This window comes from Charadrius vociferus, unplaced genomic scaffold (genome assembly GCF_000708025.1).
Source record: "Charadrius vociferus isolate BGI_N301 unplaced genomic scaffold, ASM70802v2 scaffold15, whole genome shotgun sequence".
Taxonomy (NCBI): Eukaryota; Metazoa; Chordata; class Aves; order Charadriiformes; family Charadriidae; genus Charadrius; species Charadrius vociferus.
This window is the reverse complement of record NW_009650064.1, coordinates 6614319-6634865: the sequence shown is the minus strand read 5'-3', so window position 1 is coordinate 6634865 and position 20547 is coordinate 6614319. Positions and strand designations below refer to the sequence as shown.

Sequence of the window (20547 nt, the reverse complement as noted above, 5' to 3'; positions counted from 1 at the left end):
AATTAGAACCCCCAGGTCTCTTTCTGCCAGGCAGCTTTCCAGCCACACTTCCCCAAGCCTGTAGCGCTGCATGGGGTTATTGTGGCCCAAGTGCAGGACCCGGCACTTGCCCTTGTTGAAACTCATACCACTGATGTTGAACATCAGTGCTCACACACTTAACCATTTTACCTGTTGTTAAACAAATTCTGAAGAGAGTCTGGTGCAGAAAGAATAGGCTCTACATCTTGGTCACTCAGCGGACAAGAATCACCTGCCGATTCCAACATCTGCCTCACTCCAACGATGTTATCCAGTAAGGATTCAAGGCCATCATCTTCCTTAGAACGATCCTAAGTCAACATAGCACAAGTCAGAACTTTTCCGCCTCCTCAGAGAGGAAATATGCTTTTGTTAATTAAAAAAAAAAAGGGGAGGGCACTACATAAAACAGTGTATACATCCACAAATAGTGCAACTAAGACACCCGAGTACACAAACAACAGCAGAGAGCTCCTCACTACGCTATAAAGCGAACCGTGTCACCACATGCATATTCTAGCCTGCATTTCCAGTTGATGCAATAACCTCCATAACATAGTCCCAAAGAGGGCATTACCCCAGGTTTTAGTTAACAAGCTCTCTGCCAGAGCATTGCCGTGTCCTAAGTGTCTAATATTTCTCCTTCAGCACAATTGTGGCTCTTAATCTTTTACCACAGATGTAGGTGGCCAGAGAAGGGACAGGAGGGAGTATAGCACTGGAAGGGCATTTGTGACCAACAGGCTGTGGAGTAGCTGTTTTATGGACAGAAATGTTGGATGCATTGAATTCTGCATGTCTTCTAGTCCAATTTCCCCCTGCTTGAAGCAGGACTATTATCAAAGTCAGGTCAGGTCAGGCATAACTTTATCTAGCTGTGTCTGAAAAAAAGCTCCAGTGACAGAGAGCCCACAGCCACTCTGAGTAAGCAACCTGTCCCTTGGTTTATCATCTGGAATTACCAAAATGACTTTGATTCCACCACCTTTGTTACTATCCCCCCAGACAGCTGTAAGTAGCTCTGAGATAGCTCCTTAGCCCTCTTCACCGGGCTAACCAAGCCCAGCTTCCTCCTCCTCTCTCTATAGCACATGTGCTCTAGGTCCCTGAGGGCCTTGGTAGAACCCTCTTCAGTTTCCCTAGATCTCTCTAGAACTGATAAGAGGGCAAAGCCAGCCAAAGATGACCACAGCATTCTACGTGAGAGCTCACCAGCATCCTGTGGAGGGAGACAGTAAGATTCCTTGATTTTCTGACCATGCTTCTTTGGGGATAGCTCAGAACATGGTCTGCTTTTTTTTTAAGTGACCATGCACTGTTGGCTCATGTTCAACCTAACATCCACCGTAACCATCCAGCCCTTTTCAGCCCAGCCCGCATCAAGGGGGCTCTCACTGCAGAACTTCGTATTTTTCTGCTAAATCAATCCTAAAAGGTTTATTGAGGTCTGTCCTGGTTTGAGCAACACAGGACTAATTTCTCTTCTAACGCTTGGGAGGGCTGCACTTTTAGAAGACTCCAGTGTCTGAATTTATGAAAATATTTACTTTATAGCCAGCTGTGGCATGTGGGTTTCAAGGTCTCAGTGTTTTCAAGCTTGCCAGGTGCAGGGATGAGGAGAAGCGAGATCTGAGCACTCAATCCAAGCTGGCCAACAGGATTATTTCATACCATGAACATCACACTCAATATAAATTAAAAAGTTTGCTGAGAAGTCTCTCTCTCCCTTGATGGCTGCCAGCCTGAGAACTTCTTGCCCCGGTGCCAGACCCCTGAGGCCTTCCCTTCCCCTTGATGCCGTAGCGCTCACAATGTCCGACATTTGCTGTCCACTGCTGGGAGTGCACAGCTCCTACTGATAGAATTGGCTGAGTATAATCCTTGTGTATTTCGTATGGGTATTGGGATCAATATTGGTTCTTGAGTGCTATTAATGCTAATTATCTAATTTTATTCTATTAAATTCATTTATATTTCAACCCCCGGCTTTCCTTTTCTTCCCCTAATTCCCCTTCCTGGGTGGGGAGGGGTCATCGCGTGATAGAATGATTGTCTAAATGACAATAAATTGTTATGGGTTTCTCAAACCATAACAAGGTCCCTCTGGATTAAGGCTTTGCTGTTTGTCACATTAGTCACTCCCTCACCTTACTGTCATCCACAAATTTGCTGAAGATGTATCAATCGTTGAGGTCTCTGATGAAAACACCCAACAGTATCAGCCCCAGTATTGACTCCTGGGTATTCCACTTGTTACTGGTCACCAGTAACACCAAGCCACTGCTAAGCAATGGTTCCGGTTGTTTGTTAGATTAACAAAATGCTTCACCACTACCCAGCGCTCTCTATTGTATGCATTCGCTGCCTTTCATCACACAGTTAACTGCGTATGCTCTTATGGTGTGCAAATACTCCCAGCACAAGGGGATCCCGACCCTACCTGAAACTTCTTAGCATTACCACAATACAACAATAAAGTCAGAATCCATCCTGCATCAGAATAGGTGATTTTTGGACATCAGTATTAAAACAATGGCAACAGTTACTACTAATTTCGCAAGGTATGCCACAGAATTGTGCACCCTTCTCATCAAGGAGGGATAGTCTGTATTGTTTTAAAAACACGTTCAGATAAAAGACTGCAACATCAACTTGATTATTTAAATTCTTTTACCATAACATGTTTCTCCAGATCAAGCAGCAGGTTTTCTGGGGTTTCTTCTTTGTTTTGCAGTAGATGTTTTAACTCTGCAGTAGTTAGACCCAGCGTTCTGCCTGGATGAGATCCATCTGCTTCCATAAGGCTTCCATCATCTCCACAACATCCCTGAAATATTTGACAAGTAGGAAATAGGTACACATAAATACTCATTTTACTTCTGGACTGCAAACCCCTTAGAATTCAAACATACATTATAGCAAATCTAGCAAAACAAGAGTAATCTCTCAATTTAAAAATAGATTATGCAAAATATTTTAATGAAGTACACTTTAATAGGCAAGTTGGGGTGCTGCATCAAGATGAATGCAATCCTTTCCTACATAAGCTGAGGTTTGTATCACAGAATTAACAAATATTTTAGATTCCTTTCTATACTACATATCAATACAGCAGCTCTCTAACAGGATGCCCACAAATCTAAAACCTGGACACAATAGCACGCTATTCACTTAGGAAATCAGGATGAATCAACATGTCGTTCTTCCTACTGAAAAACACTCGTATTTACTAAACATATATTCTGCCCAGCTTTCACAGATTTCATTAAAAACTAAAGATGGCACTAATACTACTGATGGAAAAGCCTTACACAGCAATCTGCATAGTCAACTGCTTTCTGAAATAATTGTTACAGAACACATCTCACACTGCAGATTTCACAGAAATGCAGCTGGGTTTGTCTGAGGATTAAATACATATTCACTTACCAGTGTATCAGAGTTTAGAATCTGTCGCATAAAATCCAAAAAAGAAGAGGCCAGTTCACCTGTGTCTTTGCTAAAACTAGTTATCACTCGCTTTAATACAGTGTACAAAGCATTGCTGTGTTTTCTTAGAGAGCTGTTTTCATAATGAAAAAAGATAAAATACTTTGTTAGTACATACATTGTGACCACTTCACTGTAACTTGTTGTAACAAGACAACATATATGCAAAATAAATTTGATAAATTTTACAATTACAAGTTGAGTTTTGATTATGAAGCTGGAGCTTCATTATTTTCTCCGTACTAGATTGTTTTTCTCACCAGTGCTGTCTGCAAATATTTCAGACTGCACGTATACAGCTATACATGCTATAGCAATACCTCCAAAACCTGCAAGAAATTAGATTTTTATCTTTGGTGGAAAAGGGATAGGAGTACAGAAATATTTGCTTGCACAAGGACTTTATGTATAAAGCAGGATCACCCTTGCTGTTACAATTTCACTGCATTCCATGATGCCTAACTGCAGAAACAAACCAGAAAGGTAACCATCAACACAGAAATAGCAAGCCTGTGGACTGAAGCTGACAGCTAGACATACAGGATCATAGAAACAACAGCACCTTTACCCTGATTATTTTTTATTTGTGGGTTGTATAGCTTCTTGCAGTCTGAGCAGCACAGCTCTGTAGCACTGCTGAAGAGTGTTTTGAACAACCTTTTATTGACAAGGCTCCAAGTACTACCTTTTTCTCTTTGGAAACCTCACAACTTCCTTGCCTCTCTGCACTTCACCTTCAGTGGACAGAAACAGGTCCAAATACAGGACAAGGAATTAAGTGTCAAAACGCCACAATAAAGTCCAATGAACATATATCTTCTGTTCCAAAGGGAGTGGAGTAATCAAAAGTAGTTAAAAAAAAAAAATCCTCATTTAAAAAGCCTTAATTGCCTGGAGGTCAGAATACTCTGGAGAAGTGCAAACTGAATCCCCTCAAAATAGAGGGAATGACAGACAGTTCTCCAATGTCCCAGACAAGAGCTGTAACTACTGAGTGTCTCAAAAGGGAAGGACATGAGCACTATACTTCATTCTAATGCTCCGGCCTTGGAGTAAGGAAATGGGAGTGTAAAAACCTTTTTTCAAGGCCCTGTTGTTTCTTAAAAGAAAGTGTTCCTGTGTGCATACTGCAGAAATGATTCAGAGGTAAAATCTCAAGTGAAGGAAGACCAAAACACTGAGTAAAACACTGAAGCCCCAAAGGGAAATGAAAGTTCAGGTGCCTTATCCTCAACATTTCCTACTAGATGAGTAGGAAATTACTTCACATTGCAGAAGTCTTTAAATAATTTTAAGTTGTCAGTGATATCTTAAAATACCATACCTCTTTAAGTGGTAGAAGCCATAGTCATGCTCTGTAAGGAACATCATTGTTCGGATACACGTCAGCAGACAAGTGTAACTGCTCTCAGAATTAGTTAATGTTTCCATCAGGCAGTCACAAATTAAGGGCATCAGCTCTTTGCTTGGTAAGGAGTTGGAAAGCTGCTCTGATTCAGACACAGAGCCTTCTGATGAACTTGGTAAAATGAGCGCAATATCCTATAAAAAATGTTTATTATACACATAGTAAAAAATGCATTCTGTATACCAGCAATAAGTGTAAACCATGTATTAAGTCAAAAGCACTAGGTTCTTTCACTACCCCTTTATCATCTTATTCCAGTATTCCAGTTATTACTGCCCAGTAAAATACTAATGCAGAGTATCCTTTTTATTTTGGTTCTGTTAAGGGTTACAAACCATTATTGATATTTAAAAACATTAAAGCTTCAAAGGGTGAAATGTGAAGCAGAGCCACAACTAAAAGCCAATCAGTCATTGGATAATACACATACAGTTTCTTGCCAAGGTAGTCAAACTGTCCCTTAATCCCAAAACATTAATCAAAACATGAGGAGTGGCTGAGGCCACTTGGCTTGTTCAGCTTGAAAAAGAGAAGGCATTGGGAAATTCAGGTTGGACACCAAGAAAAGGTTCTTCACTGAGAGGGTGGAAAGTCACTGGAACAGGCTCCCCAGGGAAGTGATCACAGCACCAAACCTGACAGAGTTCAGGGAGCCTCTGGATGACACCCTTAGTCATACAGTTTAGTTTTAGGTAGTCCTGCTAGGAGCAGGGAGTTGGATTCAATGATCCTTATGGGTTCCTTCCAACTTGAGATATTCCATGGTTCTACAAGTCAAGTTCTACAGTTAAGAGGCTGGGCTGCAGACACCACCTAGGAAGTTTAAGATATGCTGTCCCCTCCACATTTTACATAAAATAAAACAAGATTGACTTTCACAATGAATTTGCATGGGCAAAGAGCTCTTGTTTATATGCAAACAGCTGATTAATCTCTACTGACCAACAATGCCCAAATGTCCTTCGCATAAGTGTGTAAGCAATAAAGCAAATAAATACATGCAACTAGTAAGGCAAATAATGATGTGCAAATTTATGCGTGTAACTAATGAGAACCTACCAGGGCTAGTCTATGAATCAGTTTTCAGATAACATTTCTTACCTTGCTCTTGTAACTTACGCTTTTTTTTTTTTTTTTAAATGGTAGAGTTTATGGTAGCAGTGTATCATATCTATCTTTGTATTTGGAAAACGTTTTTAAGAGGTTTTAGTTAGACAGCTATGAGATAACGTATTTATTCAACTGGCTAAAAGGTGAATAGTGACAACTCAAGTTTTGCCAGCGGCCCATAGGGAGAAATGTTATCCGTCTCTCAGCTGAGGGGACAGTCAATCTTTGTGCCATTCAGGTTTTGGTCTCTAATGAGCTACCACAATAGTGCACGTAACGCAAAAGATATATCATAAAATGAAAGGATTTACATTCACAGGCAAAATGACAGCAAGTCTGCCAAAGCAGCCAAGCACACACATTTTCTTTTTATGTTTTAACAATGTTCATGTTTGTTTTTTTTCTTTTGGAAAAAAGCAGGCACCTAAGAAATAACCTCATTTAATTTGTCTCCTACACTATATGTTATGCATTAAATATAGAAAATACCTGATCACAGAGGGACTGCAAAAGGGAAGTTACATATTCAGTGCACTGTTGATGAGTGACGTTGTCCCCAGCTGATCGCATCAAAGCCAAGAGCTCCTGGAAAATCTCTGCATACTTTTCATCACCTTTAGTCGTTCCACTGATAAGATGCAAAATCGCCAATTTACAAGCTTTATGTGAAGCCAGGGCATCCAATAAAGCAAGCAATCGAGTGGTCTGTCCAGTGTACTGTTTCTCTTTATCTTCTGTGTTGCTGAAAGGACATCAATGCACTTTGAGAAAGCTGTTTTAAAGTGACTTAAAAAACTATAAAAACAACCATTACAGGAATCATGTAATTCCGCATTTTTAAAAAAAACCACCTAATTTGTGTACTTAAACTTACACTTTCATTTACTTTTTGAAAACTGCTCAACTTTCACTAAATGACCTCTGGTTGCATCATGAATTAACTAATCATTTAACATACTACAGAGCATCTACTTGTATATGGATCAATATGCTTTAAAACAAACAATATGTAATTCTATGTGAATAATCATGCTTTTAAAGAAACAGTACTACTCTATTTCAAAACCCTCTGAATTTGTAATATTCAACCTCCTCCAGCTTACAAACACCTACACATTTTCCTGTTAGTATGCAAATCCCAGCATAGCAAATTTCACTGGCCTACTTTTCTTATTTATATCAGATAGGTTCTTTAGAAGCACTTCACAGATGAGATAAGGCTTTGTAGGAATAGCCTGAAGAAAATCTTCCTAAAACACCATAAACATACAATCCGAAACTGTCTACATCAAAATTTAAAAATACGAGATGGTTCCTTGGCAACATTAAGCATTATCAGGACACAGTATATAGCACTGGACTCAGAATTCATCCAGGTCATAGTGGATAAGTAGTATTTCTCAAAGTATTTTCCCCCTGCTAAATCCAATGCACAGAACCAAGGTGAATTTAATAGTTCATTAAAGAAATCTTTGCAATAGAAAACAAAGATACCTTTGTAGGTCTTCTACAATCAGATCCAACACAGTCCTCATGATAAGAAGAGCAGTAGGCGAAGCCAAGTCACACAACTGAACACAAATACGTCTCAACATATGCTGAATAGGCTGGCAAGATGAACCAGAGAAAGATCGAACTATCTCTTGTATCAGTTTGGCTTGAACATGAAGATGCATACTCCACAGCTTCCTGGTGTTGAGTGCCACCGAAATATCATGTGGTTCGATTACCTGCAGGAACAGAAAGACAGGAAGGTTTTCCTTTCCACTTTTATCATAAAACCTGAATTCTACCACAAGGTATAAACAAAGACTAAGTAGGAATACTGTCCTTGTCAAAAACATGCAATGCCATTTTCATTATTACCACTGAATGACAGGGCATTATTCCAGCAAATCAGGTATTCCTTCAGGAGCATGGGTTATCATACACCTTTTATGACTACTTAAAGATCACAAATTCAAGATCCATGCCAAAAGAAAGGAGAGCCTTAATATACCGAGAGTTTGACATTCAGCATTAAATTCAAAGGCTTCATAGCCAATCATTTAAGCAACAGAATGGGAGTCTAAATAATTTCACAAGGGACAAAAGAATAACATATGACCACTAATTTAAAAAGATGTTCCAAATAAGAACAAGTTTGATCCTGGTGAAAAAGATGTATCTTCAAAGAACCTACGAAGACAAATGCTGCTTTACTGCTTACAGAAACTTTAACTCATCCTGTCACATATCTGTTTTTTCCACAACTATGAAAATGGTCTAAGTGCTACACATAATTTAAATTCTTTAAAAACTAAATAAATCTAAATTATACCTGAGTTGTCTGCATGGGCAGTGGAAGAGGCAACAATTCTGAAAGCAGTATAAGTCCAGAGAAAAAGCCTTCGGGAATTCTCAAAATTGAAGAGAGAACTTCCTTCAGCATTAAAGACCAAGTATTGTTTGCCAAAGTTTCTTCAGAAATGGTAAGTTTTTCATTAACACCTTGTGTAAAAGTCAGTAAGATATCAACAATGTCATTCTGAATTTTTTGTTCATCGCTATCTAAGCGGCCTGAGAGAGGAATAGAACACAGGAGCATGTGTAAAGAAACAAGTGCTGATGGCACACGCATGTCTTTGAATTCAAAAGATCCACCCCTCAGGAGTTCTGTTAGCATTGTTTTAAGGAGAGTAAGTGTACAGCGGGCCATAGAAATAGTAGTAACTCTGTGAAGCGTGGTGCCCATGTTGACATGAAGTCGCCAAGGCTGAATAAGTACGCTGTTCAGCTTCTGTAATACCCGGATGAAAGTGTCCATTCCCTCAGAAGAAAAGAGCTGAATAACTGCAAGATGCCATTTCAGGTCTTTCTGTTGACCTGTACGGAAAATAAAAAACATTTATGTATGTCTAGTATCTCCTGGGCAATCACAGTTACATTTTAGACATGCTTAAATAGAAGACTCAGAAAACTAAGATTGTTATGTTAAGCAGTACAAATATATCAACTGTACCTTCTACCAGAGGCGGTGGACATGCAACATGACAAAGAACGCGAAGTGCAGTAGGAAGACCAACTCCATCTGGGGTCATCAAACTGTCAATATACTTTTAGGGGAAAAAAAAAAAAAAAACCCAACAAAAAGGACGAAAAAAAAAGAACCCATATTACAAGGAAGAACTTTACAACAAGTACTCAGTATTCAAACTCTGTATTTAGTTACTGTAAGTATTCCACAAAATTTAAGTTCAATTATTCCACCTTTTGGAAAGCAGTCACAAATACGGCAGAAGCAAAAAAAGGAGGCTCAATGTTGCAGTGTGGTTTTATGGGAAGCCAAAATATTTAAATAGTTGGATCTTTGCATCGTGTAGTTACCTTCCAATAAATATAACTGAGTGCAAGAACTGGCCCAGATCATAAGCTTTAATAAAAATATCTATTTTAAAATATCATGTTAGTACACACCTAATATAAAATATCAAACTACAAAAGGTAGTTTAGCTTATAGAACACAACTAAAAGACAGCATCTATCTCTATTTCACTAACCTGTTTGATATATTCAATGAGATTTGGAATACAATTTATTTCAAATCTAAGATTTTTCAAAGGTTCGAGCCACTTGCTGAGCTCTGGAAAAAAAGAAAAAAAAATGAGAGACTTAATCAAGTAACTTGCCAATGCATTTACGAAAATAAAACTTTTTTCAATAAAAATGTACTTAATTTACAAAACAGGTACTAAGGCCAAGCGTTAAATTTGTGAGGCATATATTGCAGCTGTAGCCAGCTGAAAAGCATCAACAAAAACAAGACTTCAAAACAGGCAATACACTTCACGTACAAGGACAAAATTTGGCTCAAGTCAATCTGAACACTCAAATAATTTTCATCTTATTATCTGTATTATTTGTAGTTATTTTATAAAAGACACTAAGGGTCCCACTGTCAGCTACAGAAAAAGCCATCAAGAGCAAGGACCAAAGCACATTACCCTTAATGTACATAACAGGTTACTACAAACTGAATACCACACTCCTATTAAATGCCCAAATGGAGCCAATCTCTGCACCAGTAATACATACTGACTCTGGAAGTCCCATTTTTTTGGGAAAAGAGATTTAAAGTTTTAAAACCCATTGTTCCTGAAAACATTTAAAAGAATGTGAAGGTTCAATGGTTGACTGGGTATGAATTGACACCTATTCTCAGACTGACATGATTTTGTTTAATAAACTAGCCCCACTTCTCATGAAACTGTCTGATCATCAGGTGAGGAGCAAAGAAATAAATGTATGGCAGAGGAGAGATTTAAACTAAAACTTTGAAGAATTTTGATTTCTTTCAGTGCATTTAAGTTTTGGAAGAAATTATCGGTATGTCTACAGAAGTCAGTTAAGCAGTGCAGAGCACAATTCTGAACATCAGAGTTTCAGCGTTCAGGTGTCAGATTCATCCCCAGAAGGCTTTTTCCAAATGACCTGGGCTGGGTCTGTGAGTCGACACAAGCCAGGGAACACAAAGAGACACAGTAAGGAGGTCAAAAGATTTAGTAACAGGGTAACATGGACTATTCCATGCCAGTTGGCCTAAGTGCCAGAAAGCACTCCCAGGATTATTTAATAGTATATAAAGACCCTATAAGGCCACATCACTAAAGGGAACAACAAAAATAAGAGTCAGCTCGCTGACTAGTTAGTCCATTTTTACTAAAATTTGCTCTCCTATTTTCAACACAGAAGTAATTTCAAACTTCCTGTAATTATCCAAAATTCATGGTAGTTAATATTACTTGAAAAGTAATTTAACTATAAAGAATTTCCTATTTAACTCTCATTAACAGAAAAAAAAAAATTACACATTATCTCAGTGACTCAACTAATCAGATGCAGCTGGAGAAGGAATTTCATTATATACATTATCCAAACCAGATGATTGTGAAGCACCAATTACCGACATATAAAAGGTTTCCTCTATGCATTCAAACAATTCAGTTGATAATGACACATACTGTACCTTGCAATTTGGTGTTATTTTCGTCTGCTTTACAAAGCTTCAGCAAAGGCGCCGAGTGCTGTTCCAGCATTTGGACATCACTGGAAGACTGAACCACCAGCAAAACAAGGATGCAGGCATAATTATAAGCAACTGACTTCTTAGACTTTGAGTCTCTGAAACAACAATAAGGACTTTCTTTAGACTTCAGCTAATACGACTGGGTACCTGTTAGATTTGCATTCTTTGACCCCCTATAATTCTACCAACAGAACTTCTACCTTCACCAAGGATTGCCCCGTATAATTATCAACCAAAAAACCCACACAATTTTATCCTATGCTTTTTGAAATGTGAAAGCTTTCTTTTACATTGACTTCATATTTATTTCCATATCCACAAAAGATGAGAGTGAGTCAAGCAGCACACAAATCTTTTTCCACAACTTTGTCTGTTTTACAAATCTTGTTTTAAAAGCACTGCTACCTAAAGTAGTAAAACTGCCTGTCTAGAAAAAAACAATGACTGCTTTTAACACTTGTAAGAATTTAAAGAACTGAGAGATTCCCACTCCAGAGAAGTGTGCGGTGTCCAGTTTCCCCAGTCAAATCTTTTGCTTGTTTCTCGGTCAAATTTTATGCTTGAATAAAAACTGCCTACTTACTGATTTTTTCATACAGCCAAAACTCTGACCTATATTACAACACCTTTGTGGATGACCCATGCAAATTCTGGGTATTAAGTACTTAATAACAAATGACAGGCCTGATTTGCTATTACATTCTTCTACTTAAAAGTTGCGTTGTTTTGTTTTTAAACAAAAACATCATGATCTAAAAGAAAAAAATATTTTAGATTTACTGAATCATTTACAAAAGATACATACTTTTAAAACGTAAAAAAACAAAAGATATAAATAAATGCATAAATTACCCTAAAGCTTCTTTGGAATAGTATTCCATTAAAGTAATAAGACTTTGGAGATTTTTCTCCAGACTGAATACATGAGCCACTGCAGATCTTCCTACAGGGTTAAAGGTAATCAAGTAAAGGTTGTGAAGTGTTCCCAGCAGATCGGAATGGTCAGTCTCCTCACTGGCTGTGCACCGCTGAAAGTGGCAGAACAATTCTGAAATGCACTGCAATGTCTGTGTTGAATGCAGGAGCCACAGGGCAAAAGTATCTTCACTGGCACCATCTGATTGGAGACCTTCCTCTTGATCCGGATCGGAAAACTGACAAAGTGCTCTAATCAACAAGTTCGTTGCTTCGTACTCAGAAATAAAGAAAAGAAGACCCTTCTGTGACTGTGCCAGGAAACGCAATATATCTCGTATAGCTTGAAGCACACCTGGATGTGCACCCGTCACTGGAATAGACAGTAGCAAAGTAATGCATTCCAAGAAATGGTGACTATGAAGATACCTAAACAAAACAAAAAAAAACAACAAAAACACAAACAGGTAATAATCAGTAATATTACAATCATCTGTCAGCACTGCACAATAACATTTCACAAAATTACATGCCTCCTAGCTTCAGTACTTATTTCTTTGTGGACAACGAGAAATACTAAGTAATTATGAAGTAGTATAAAATTTTAATCTTACAAAACATAATTGCTATAGTATTTACAGGAAATAAATCCCTAAATATAAAATTCTGATCTCCAAAAAACCCCAAACCAAAAATAAACAAGCCTTACCTTATCCACAAACAACACAACACTTTATATTTTATTAAATTCGATCTATCTGAATCATCATCAACACTACACTAAAGCTTTTACATGTGCTAAGAAATCCACCATTATAGCATACGAAAGAGGCGATTTGGAGACTCTTTACATTTATATACTTATATTCAGCCATGACCTACACCACTGCTATCAAAGAAACCCGTTAGCATTTAGAGAAATACTTCCTAGAAACTTGCTAACAGAGAAATAACCCATCGGATCTTTTAAGTGGCTGAAGGCAGGCAGGCCTCAACTCCTCTGCCTGTGCTGCGAAACAGTGAGCTACGCTGACACATCTGCATAACTTCTAACCGGGGCTGGCTTATATATATATATCTACCTTGCCAGCACAGCGGAGCATACAGACAGAGGTATTCCAGACTTGTTTTATCCATATGCAAAGATGCGTTCCAAGGCAACAAAGGGAAAACATTCTACATCTATAACAATTTTCAAATATGCACTTGCACAGCACGTAGCACAACTGGCCAGGATCTATAAATGTGACTGAAGTGCTAGCACAGTACCAATAATAATAAGAGTTTAACTTCTTGTTATACGCCTGCTAGGTTGATTGAAAGCCAACAAAATAACAGGTATGTTAACTATCAAACTTTCTCAGACTTTATAAGCACAATCCAGAATCCTCCAATATAGTACAAAGTGAAACATCTAGAAAAGTGTTAGTCAGAAAAGTCATCCTTAAAAAATATCTATATCAAGCTGGACAAAATACACACTTGAAAGTGAACTCACAATTGCCATACCTAAATAGGACAGGGTAAGGATCATCTCTTTCTGGAGGGCCTGTAATGCGTGCCATGGTTGGGAAAGATTTCACAGGTGGCTGAATCATTGTATGAGGGGCAGTTTCCATCAAATGGAAGATTTCTTCAAGAAGACTAACAAGTTTTTCCATCTCTCCTTCACTTATATTAGAAGATTCCAAAAGATGATCCATGTCCATAGGAGCCTCCACATCATTCTCGTATTCTGGGTTGGTTCTTTCAAGTCCTGCCAAGTCCTGGTCCTGTTCCGGCTCCGTGTGATTAGCAAGAGAAGGAGTGTTCTCTGCTAACTGATCAACCGCCTTTTTAATATCTGACAGAATCTCATAGAAGTGACATTTCTGGAGAATTGCAGAACCAGCAGTTACTACTCTTACAGTCTGATCTAACAGTATGAGTTCCAGGAGTTTCTGATAACCGCTTTTTTCATGTACATCTACACCACCCCTTAGAAACATTTCCATTCCCTCAGTCATACTAATAACACTATCCAAAGCTTTAAAAGCATTAAGTTTAAGGGAAGATGATACATGATCTGCAAACAACAGTTCAAATAACACATTAATAACTCCTGCCTGCAAGAGTGCCATTATTCCTTGAGTCCCACATTCTCCTAACGATGATACCAATTTTGTCCCAGCTTTGAGTTGGCGGACATTCAAAGCAATGGGCTGTTTGAGAGCCACCTGAAGGTTTAAAGCTTGCAGGGTCCAGTCTACTAGCTGGGTAATATAGTCTTGCTTTGTGTCTTTCACCTGCAGGTAGCTCAATCCTTTTACTATTAAACTCGGAACTTCTTCTAATGCAGTGACCCACTTTGCACCCCTTTCCTCTTGATATAATTCCAACAGTTCAGTTAATTTAACTGAGGCTTCCACTGCCCCTGAATTTTCTTTGTCTGGGTCGTGGTCCTTTATTTTACCAACTTCATTTTCAAATACAGTCTTGTAAGGGCAGCTGAAGTATAAGAGAGGTCCAAGCTCCCTTTCAAAAGGCTCATATGTCACAGGAGGCACAGATGCCAGATCCTCAGGAGTATATTCAATATCGAAGCTTGGATACTTAAATGTTTCACGTTCCAGATCAGCAATTCCATCTTCATCACTTGAAATCTGCTCATATCCATCATCTCCTAAAAACAAAATGATCCAGTTATGACATAAAATCAACTATGGACAAACCAGTTCCTAACTGCCAAGAATCTGCTCAAAATAAAAAAGTAATAATTTATGTAATACAAATATTACTGGTTAGAGAACAATCATACATTACGATACAGCAAGCTTTCTCTCTCCAGATACAAATGAAAGCCCAAGTTGACAGATTTTTTTATGTAATAACGGAGACACTTAAAAGAACAGATAAAGCAAAAGGTTTAGCTAGGGTACAACTAAGTACTACAAGAATACTGTCTAATTTTCTTCCTATGATTGCATCTATCATAAAACTTCTAGCCTGAAATTTTGCACAGGGATGGGTAGGAACTTTAAGTTATATAAGAAGATGACTACTGACATTACTGTATAAACAACTGTATTTGATTTTAAATTAAGAAATAATTTATTTCACTGCTTTCCTACATTTTTAAACAAAAAAAAAAAACCCCACAAGATTGAATGTTGATTCTCATCTACAAAAACTGTGTTTTCCTCTATTTATAGAAAGTAACAGGAAGATTTACTACAAAGGAATAGATATTCCACAGCAAAATACTTTTCTTGAGAGATGTCAGAACCATAAATAAGGCAGGCAATGGTGCAATGACCAAAGGAAAAAGATCCAGTTCTTTTCACACCTAGTCATCGTAACGGTACTGCCATCAAAATTTCATAAACCTGATTTTTTTTCCTTAACTTTTTACAACTTCACTTACCTTCACCTTCTTCCTCCTCTTCACCCTCTTCTTCATCTTCATCTTCCTCCTCCTCTTCTTCTTCCTCATCAGCAATACTCTCTACTGTATGCCCATCATCATCATCCTCATCCTCCTCCTCCTCAACATCCACGTCATCTTCATCTTCTCCTTCTTCTGGTTGATCTTCCTCCACTTCTCCATCATCAGAATACTGGCTTTCTTGATGAATGGATGTTCGATCAGGAGAAATGGGCTCAAAGTAATCTTCCCGATGGTCCACATCATCTTCTTTTTCCCCAACCACTAAAAAGATACACAAAGTTTAAGAAATAAGAGTACTTCTCTGAAATCCAATGCTCAATAACATGTTTTAGAATTATGCATTATGCATAGGAGAGATACAAAAAAAACACCTTGAAGAAAAATCTTCCGGTGATTTGACTGAACACAAGCAACAATCACTTAGTTCACTAAGACTATAAAGAAACTTGTAAAGAGTTCTTGGTGCTTTTAACCCATACAGAGACCAGAGAACTCGGCAGATGCTGCAGAGGGATGGAGAAGGGCAACAAATACCAGAATCAACATAAAACATTCATATCAAATATGAGCAGCATGGTCAAGCAGTGTATGGTCAACAGCTGATATTCTCACATCTACTAACTTTTAAATTGATACAATTTAACATAGCCAACAGATTTTCTTTCAGATCACTTTCCTAAAACTGAATCTGTCAAGCAGGAGTAACAGCAGACAGGAAACTTCACACCGGGCACGAACACAGAATTCTGCCTCCACTAAGCAATGATTTGCAGCAGATAAAATACAGTCTGTTCTCATTCTACCTGACACTGGCATAGGTTCATCTTCATCATCATCAGGAGGAGGAGGGCCTGGAGGTGTCCTTGGTCCCCTAGGTTGTGGTCTTGGAGGGCTGCCATTGAACTGGTCTTCTTTCTCCCCATCAACTATATTTGTTGTGAAAATAGAAACTTGCATTTAATGGAATCACAGGAATAGAAGCAGGAAATTTTATTTTGACTAGGGAACACCTTCATTTCCCAGCTGTTATTTAATCTGCATTCCACATGTGAGGCAGTTTTCTGAAGTCACTTTTGATGTACACAAAAACTACATCAATAAGCAAACTTATTAATACCACTGATGTTTTTTAATATAATACTGGGTTAAAATTAACATGGATGAATGCCATTTTTGGCTTTGACACCAGCAATACTGTAACTACCAATAATATCTGAGTTACTTTTAAAAAAAAATCTGCATTTTAATCAACTGGTTTTTACAGTTTACAACTGGTTTTTACTACAGAGCATTCAAATTTTGCAGCTCAATAACTCTACCTTGAACAAGACAGTTCTAATTTTAAATCTAAAACCAGAACTGAAGCAGAAGCTTGCTCATGGATTCTATTCATGGCCATTCTAATACCAATGCAAGTAATCTACTCTGAAAAAAGCGCTAGATGAGAAACTACTTGAAACCATTCAATATAAATCTAAAATAAAATATAAAACTAAAGGACAATCATATAACACTAGAAAAATACAGCCACTGAAATCTAAAACATGAAAGCCTTGTTGCCTTTTTTTTTTTTTTTTTAGATGGGATACTATAATGTTGATTTAAAAAAAAAAAAATATCTGTTTTCTCACAGGCTTACCATGTTTTGTGTTTCTTTTCAAACCAGGCTGTTGCTGGGGAGGTGGGGGTGGAGGTGGGGGCGGAGGAGGTGACTCTCTCTCATGACTTATTACCCTGTCAACTGAGCCATATATTGCCAAAGTCAGACAGTTGTACCACCCTCTTAGAACCAATCCATCCGTGTTGACCTGTTTTTTAAAAAGAAAAAGCACTTAAAACCAACACATGACAACTTCAGAAAAGTTATTTTATTTTCATATCACTGTATCAGTATCAGCATAAAAGCAATAACGAAGAACCGAACATTAAAGCATCTCTCCACCCCACATTTTGAAAACTGAGAAAATGTTGACTATATCAATCATTACAACAACTAATCTTTCTCTAAGAGCATTCAATTCCTTGAAATATATTGCGTAACTACTATAGCCTATTAATGAAAAAAAAAAACATTACTGTGGGTCACACAAACACTGATTTGAATGAAATAAACCCAAACAGAACTGAAAACGATGTGCTTAGCTGGGGCCTGCAGCCACAACATTCTAATTCATCTTTGCTCCTAAGTAGTGGATAGTCCTGTTGGTAATCTCCATGGGAATTGTCAAGCAATCTTCTACAACTCATGCCATTATAGATGTAGACTCTAAAGTAATGAGTATCTGAACTACAGGCAGGTTTTAGAATGAGATCCTACACAGTTTATGTTTTACACAGTGCTAATGCACCACACGCAACCATATTTATACCTAAATGACAGACATAGAAAAGGTTTAAATCACATCACATTACCTTTGCATTGGGTCTGAAAATAATTGAAGTGTTTTCATCATATTCAAGGCTGTTAAGTAAAACATACAAAGTTATTTTTCCATTAATATAAAGCATGTCTACAAAATGAAACACAGAAGCCAACAATAAAACACTGAACAAATACACACTCTTAAAAACAAGAGTGCAAAATCACTTCTTTCTACAAAATACTTTTCATTAATATATGTGGGCTCTGTAAGTTTAGAAACAACAGAATCTTCTCTTCTTTTAAGCATGAATCTCTGTCCTCCCACACAGATTGGAGGAAAAGGGCAAGAACACAAACTAGGAAAAACCACACCAAACGTGAAAATCACAGGAGATGCAAATTTTCTATTGTGCATTTTCTGCACTAAAAAAATTCTCAGGAAGAAAAGGTAGAAAATGAAGTCACACAATTATCTTGAAAGTACTTACCTCCCCAGCCTATCAAAAACAGGGGCGCTTGGCTTGCTGACATTGTTGAAAAACAAATCCAGTTGAAATGTATGTGGGGATGTCTCTCTGGAAACAGAACAAAAGTAAAAATTAAAACCTTCAAGCTCCTTATCAGAATAAGCAGAACTAACAAGGGAAAAAAAAACTTTAAATTTTACTGTTTAAATAATTCTCCAAAATAATTACAAGTTCAACAGACACATAAATGCATTTTACCTTTTTATATAGGAGGTTCTATTGAGATATAGAAGTTCAAGAAAAAAATGAAGGTGCTCCTGAATCAGACACTTAGTACATTTCACTTACCCATATGCTCTGTTGTCAGGCAAACTTGTGTGAGCTCTCACTCCTGGAGGAATGACACGTACTTCATTTATGTAAACCACGCATGGAAAACGAACTACGTCTATATTGGTACTCTGCTACAAAACAAAGAATACAGGAAGTCTAAGAAACGGAAAACAATGTACTCATAATCTTTAGTAACCAAATTAATGCTGCAATCTTAATAATTATAAAACTCAATTACGTAAAATGTTAAACACTTAAACTAAAGATTTGTTTCTTTTGGCACTTTTCATATATTTAACACTTTTTCATCAAAAGTGTTACTGGTTTATTTACATAATTAGTTCCCTTTATTTGCAAGAATTTTTTAAACAGCAACAAGTTTTTCTTTAACAGAAAGTATTTTGGTACGGGCAAAAACTGGAACTTAATTTATTAAGAAAAACTGAGTATATAGTTCCCTTTTAATAAAACATATCAAGAAAAAAAAGTGTTTCCATTTTAAACACTAGCAAATGTTATAGTTCAAATGTAATATTAGAAATAATAACAATACTACACGTTTTGCTAGACCTATACAAAAATTCTGTACTATGCTTATTTCCCCAATTTTGCAACAACATCTGAAAACCTTTTGCAAATATTGTTTCTGTTTACAACACAGAAACAGCATGTATAAAGAAATGTTATGCTCCAGCAGTTCTACAAGGTGTTTGAGCAAACTAGGAAGTAACTGTAAAGAAACAGTGACTTCCCATGTAGCAGCCACCAAATTAATGCTGAAAGTCTCCTCTCAGATCCTAATCTATCTCTGTATCTCCTAATAGAGATTCGCTGTATTAGGTCTTATTGTATTTATACATCATCTCTATCATATATACACTCACAAAATAGTAAACAAAGATCAACTATATGTCCGACTGTAAGCATATAAACACTTTCTTAAAAAAAAAAAAAGTCATATAACTTTCACCATAATCAGAAAGCAAACGAAACCCTAAAATTACCAGCATAAGGCAAGAAAGTACTAAGATTTTTAGAATGCTAACAAACAAAGAAATGGACACAAGTAAAGTTTTAAAAATAATATTTAACTGCGTGCTTTTGGGCACATATTGCCGTCATTTGATAAGAAATCTATGCATACATCCTTTAACATACAGATACAACATCTCGCTCCAAGGGCTGATGTATTACAAGCGGGATGATGAACAAAAGGAAGCCAGCTATGACAGGGAGCATAGCTTTATTAACAGGAACGAGGTGACTGCTGCCTGTGAGAAGTGAGGGCCGTGGGAGCTCTTTGCTTTGTCTTTAGAAAAGGTATATGCATCATGTGGGAGACTTCGATCTCTGGAGGAAGGGCTGCTGCTGAGGAGGCTGTGTCCCCAGCAGCACTACCCAAAGAAAAGACAAATTCCTGCTTAAATTATATGGGATTATGCCCTGACAGCTACACAACTTCATCAGTATGGCAAGTGAATCTAATCCACCTTCCCTCAAAAAAATTTAAAAAAACAACTACATCAGAACTGTTCAACACGTTAAATGGCATAGCTAAGCCAAATAAATAATTTCACTAGAAAACTCAGCAGTACTTTTCAAGAACTGCAAGTTCTAAGGCAAGACTCACGATCCATTTAGCTGAAGTAGTAGTATAACATAAAGAAGGCTTTTCTGCAACGTATAAAATACATTTTTATTTTTGTTCTTAGTAAAAATTCAGTCTGATTCAGCTTTGAAAAATGTCACTGGCAAGAATGAAAGTGACAGAAAACATTATACGCAATTAAAAACCTTCAATAAGAGAATATACTGTCCAGGAGGGAACAGCAGTGACTAGCATTTCCTGCCCCCAATACTATCTTAAATAGTAGAATCAAAAATATATGTGGTTCTCCCTGATCCTGGCAGCTAGAAAGGACTCCAGAATAACTCCTTGTTTGTTTTTAA

The 20547-nt window shown here is 37.4% G+C and overlaps 1 protein-coding gene across 1 annotated transcript in view; it reads right to left on the bottom strand.

Moving 5' to 3' along the window:
- The window catches only part of KIAA1429 (KIAA1429 ortholog), a 26363-nt gene that overhangs the window by 4192 nt on the left and 1624 nt on the right, over positions 1-20547 (bottom strand). The window contains exons 2-19 of the mRNA XM_009891933.1: positions 18613-18728; positions 18286-18372; positions 17848-17896; positions 17075-17243; positions 16239-16361; positions 15412-15696; positions 13518-14670; positions 11946-12437; positions 11034-11188; positions 9568-9650; positions 9030-9123; positions 8349-8893; positions 7523-7758; positions 6518-6770; positions 4835-5052; positions 3451-3583; positions 2696-2848; positions 172-332 (exon numbers count right to left, since the gene is read on the bottom strand). Coding sequence (XP_009890235.1) covers positions 172-332; positions 2696-2848; positions 3451-3583; positions 4835-5052; positions 6518-6770; positions 7523-7758; positions 8349-8893; positions 9030-9123; positions 9568-9650; positions 11034-11188; positions 11946-12437; positions 13518-14670; positions 15412-15696; positions 16239-16361; positions 17075-17243; positions 17848-17896; positions 18286-18372; positions 18613-18728 — 4505 coding nt within the window. The remainder of the gene's footprint in view (positions 1-171; positions 333-2695; positions 2849-3450; positions 3584-4834; positions 5053-6517; positions 6771-7522; positions 7759-8348; positions 8894-9029; positions 9124-9567; positions 9651-11033; positions 11189-11945; positions 12438-13517; positions 14671-15411; positions 15697-16238; positions 16362-17074; positions 17244-17847; positions 17897-18285; positions 18373-18612; positions 18729-20547) is intronic.